The sequence below is a fragment of the Terrapene carolina genome, unplaced genomic scaffold (assembly GCF_002925995.2).
Source record: "Terrapene carolina triunguis isolate 2854851 unplaced genomic scaffold, T_m_triunguis-2.0 Scaffold17901, whole genome shotgun sequence".
Lineage (NCBI taxonomy): Eukaryota > Metazoa > Chordata > Testudines > Emydidae > Terrapene > Terrapene triunguis.
This window is the reverse complement of record NW_020682252.1, coordinates 1126-5116: the sequence shown is the minus strand read 5'-3', so window position 1 is coordinate 5116 and position 3991 is coordinate 1126. Positions and strand designations below refer to the sequence as shown.

The window sequence follows — 3991 nt, the reverse complement described above, 5'->3', positions numbered from 1 at the left end:
CCGAGCCAGCCAGTCCCTGCCCTGGGGCCGATGGGAGCCGGCGCCCCCTAGAGGGGCCAGCCCCTGCCCCATTCCCCGCCCCCTGAGCCCGTCTCTCCCAGGCGAGGAGCGCATCGGGCGGGACTCCACCTACGAGCAGGAGGGGAAGGTGCAGTTTGTGATCGACGCCGTCTACGCCATGGCCCACGCCCTGCATGACATGCACCTGGACCTGTGCCCCGGCGCCCCCGGGCTCTGCGAGCGCATGGACCCCGTGGACGGGCGCACCCTGCTGCACTACATCCGCGGGGTCACCTTCAATGGTGCGGGCTGCGGGGCGGCAGGGAGGGGCACTGGTGGGGGGGTCAGGGCTGGCTGCAGGGCGGGAGTGAGGGGCACCGGCAGAGCTGGGGGCACAGGGCCGGGCTAGCAGGGGCTGTGGGTCGGGAGTGATGGGCACTGGTGGGGGGGAGCCCAGGTCTGGGCTAGCAGGGGCTATGGGTCAGGAGTGAGGGGCACTGGTCGAGCTGCCTCCAGCCCCCCTTGTTCACACCCCACAGGCAGCGCTGGGACCCCCGTCATGTTCAACGAGAACGGAGATGCCCCCGGGCGCTACGATATCTTCCAGTACCAGCTCACCAACACCACAGTGCCCGGGTACAAAGCCATCGGGCAATGGACCGAATACCTGCGCCTGAACGTGAGTGCGAGGGGGCGCCGTGTGAGCGTGTTCCCCAGCCGCCCCGCCCCAGAGGTGGCTGCATCCAGCGGCGGCTCCAGGCACCAGCGCTCCAAGCGCGTGCCTGGGGCAGCAAGCCGCGGGGGGCAGCCTGCCGGTCCCTGTGAGGGCGGCAGTCAGGCAGCCTTCGGCGGCATGCCTGCGGGAGGTCCACCGGTCCCGCGGATTTGGCAGCAATTCGGCAGTGGGTATGCCGAATCCGCGGGACCGGGGACCTCCAGCAGGCATGCCGCCGAAGGCAGCCTGCCTGCCGCGCTTGGGGCGGCAAAAAAGCTAGAGCCGCCCCTGGCTGCATCTCAGCCCTGGGCAAGCCGTCCCTCTGTGGCGTTATGGGTGGTTATTCCTCTGCAGCCCCGCCCCAGAGCTGGCTGCATCTCAGCAGCAGGGGACTCATCCCAGTGCAATGTTATGTGCGGCTGTTCCCCAGCTGACCTGCCCCAGAACTGGATGCATCTGGGCCCTCGGCAAGCCGTCCCTATGCAGCGTTATGTGCGGCTATTCCCCAACTGCCCTGCCGCAGAGGTGGCGGCATTTCAGTCCTGGGCATAGCATGCCTATGCGGCGTTATGTGCAGCTGTTCCCCAGCGTCCCCCCACCTCCCAGGCGGTGGCTGCATCTCAGCCTCAGGCAAGGCATCCCCGGGTGGCGTCACGTGTGGCCGTTCCCCAGCCCCCCTCCCCAGAGCCAGCTGCTGCCCGCGCTCTCCCTTGGCAGATCGAGGAGATGCAGTGGTCCGGGGGCCAGCAGGACATCCCCTCGTCCGTCTGCAGCCTGCCCTGTGGGCCGGGCGAGCGGAAGAAGATGGTGAAGGGCGTGTCCTGCTGCTGGCACTGCGAGCTCTGCGACGGGTACCAGTACCAGCTGGACGAGTTCACCTGCGAGACCTGCCCCTTCGACATGCGCCCCAGCCCCAACCGCACGGCCTGCCGGCCCACGCCCATCGTCAAGCTGGAGTGGAGCTCGCCCTGGGCCGTGCTGCCCGTCTGCCTGGCCATGGGCGGCATCCTGGGCACCACCTTCGTGGTGGTCACCTTCGTGCGCCACAACGACACGCCCATCGTCCGGGCCTCGGGGCGGGAGCTGAGCTACGTGTTGCTGACCGGCATCTTCCTCATCTACGCCATCACCTTCCTGATGATCGCCGAGCCGGGCGTGGTGGTGTGCGCCGCCCGGCGCCTCTTCCTCGGGCTGGGCATGGCCCTCAGCTACTCGGCCCTGCTCACCAAGACCAACCGCATCTACCGCATCTTCGAGCAGGGCAAGAAGGCGGTGACGCCGCCCCGGTTCATCAGCCCCACCTCGCAGCTGGCCATCACCTTCAGCCTGAGCGCCGTGCAGCTGGTGGGGACGCTGGCCTGGCTGGGGGCCCTGCCGCCCCACAGCGTCATCGACTACGAGGAGCAGCGGGTGCCCAACCCCGAGGCGGCCCGGGGGGTGCTCAAGTGCGACATGTCCGACCTGTCGCTCATCTGCTGCCTGGGCTACAGCCTGCTGCTCATGGTCACCTGCACCGTCTACGCCGTCAAGGCCCGCGGCGTGCCCGAGACCTTCAACGAGGCCAAGCCCATCGGCTTCACCATGTACACCACCTGCATCGTCTGGCTGGCCTTCGTGCCCATCTTCTTCGGCACCGCCCAGTCCGCCGAGAAGGTCCGCGGGCCCCGGGGCCGGGGAGCACGGGGGCTGGAGGACCCAGGAGGACGGGGAGCCGAGGGGCTGGAATTGGAGAGAGGGGAGGGGACCCAGGAGTCCGGGAGAGCTGAGGGAGCCCAGGGGCTGGAATTGGAGACAGGGAGGGGAGAGAACCCAGGCATCCTGGCTCCCAGCAGCCCCCGCTGGAGGGGACAAGCTCTGCGCCAGCCGCCCCGAACGCCCCATTCTCTGCCCCCCCCCTGCAGATCTACATCCAGACGACGACGCTGACAGTGTCCATGAGCCTCAGTGCCTCAGTTTCCCTGGGGATGCTCTACGTGCCCAAGGTCTACGTCATCATCTTCCACCCCGAGCAGAACGTGGCCAAGCGCAAGCGGAGCTTCAAGGCGGCGGCCACGGCCGTCAGCGCCTCCACCCGCCTCTCGCAGAAGGGCAGCGAGCGCCAGAACGGGGCTGATGCGGCCCCGGCCAGCAAATAGCGGGTACATGGGTATCGCCTCCCGCCCACGCTGCCACAGCCAGGGAGAGAACCCAGGAGTCCGGGCTCCCAGCTCCCCTGCTCTAACCACTAGACCCCACTCCCCGCCCAGAGCCGGGGAGAGAACCCAGGAGTGCAGGCTCCCAGCTCCCCTGCTCTAACCACTAGACCCCACTCCCCGCCCAGAGCCGGGGAGAGAACCCAGGAGTCCTGGCTCCCAGCCCCCCCTGCTCTAACCTCTAGACCCTCCTTTGTGCAGCATCTGTGGCCCCTGGAGAAGCGGTCAGTCGTGCTGCTCGTGCGACGGGTGCAGGGGGGCTGAGGCCAGGGCATGCTGAGTGTGCAATGAGCCCGCCCTGGCCCCAGCCAGCGCCCCCAGCTCACCCCCAGTGCAGCCTGCTGCACGCCAGGCCTCGGAGCGTGCGAGGGGGCTGGCTGGGGCACCCGGACCTCATCCATTGTGGGGCAAGTGTGCAAAGGCTCAGAGGAGCGCACGCGGGTCGTGAGGCTTGTGCAACAAACGTGCGAGGGTGGATGGTATCACAGGCACAAAAATGGAGTGTGACCTAATGGTTAGAGCAACGGGGCTGGGAGCCAGGACTCCTGGGTTCTCTCCCCAGCTCTGTCTCCCTTCCCGCCCCCACCAGGTGGTCTCTTGTCTGTCCCCCCGTCCACTAGAGCAAACCTGACCCCCACTTCCCCTCCCAGGGCTGGGGAGAGAACCCAGGAGTCCTGGCTCCTGCCAGCCCCCCATCCACTGTAATCACTAGACCGCCCTCCCCTCCCACAACTGGGAAGCGAACCCAGGCGTCCGGGTCCTGGCTGGCTGCCTAGTGTTCCAAGGACTCTAACGCTCTCTTCTCTGTCATTGCCAGGGCCCCCCATGCTGAGGAACGTGGGGTACCCAGAGCCAGGAACCTGGGGTACCCGGAGCCGACCCCCAGACCAACATAACGTGAGGGGGGCTGTAGAGCCATGGGGGGGCTGGGAGGGGGAACGGGGGGGGGGCAGGAGCAGAATAAACCTGTGTTTTTCTACAGTGCTGCCTTGATTTATTTACAGGGGCTGGGAGCCAGGACTCCTGGGTTCTCTGCCCAGCTTCCCCCCCGCACTCCAGCACTGGCTAACGAGTCGGGCTGGTC

At 67.6% G+C, this 3991-nt stretch overlaps 1 protein-coding gene across 1 annotated transcript; it reads left to right on the top strand.

Annotated features, from left to right (window-relative positions):
* Positions 1 to 87: 87 nt before the first annotated feature.
* Positions 88 to 2850, top strand: LOC112122036 (metabotropic glutamate receptor 6-like; the record flags this gene model as incomplete). Its single annotated transcript, XM_029913945.1, has 4 exons — positions 88 to 302; positions 540 to 679; positions 1433 to 2368; positions 2617 to 2850. Coding segments are annotated over 4 exons (1525 nt in total), but the record flags the coding sequence as incomplete, so codon positions are not given.
* Positions 2851 to 3991: the final 1141 nt, after the last annotated feature.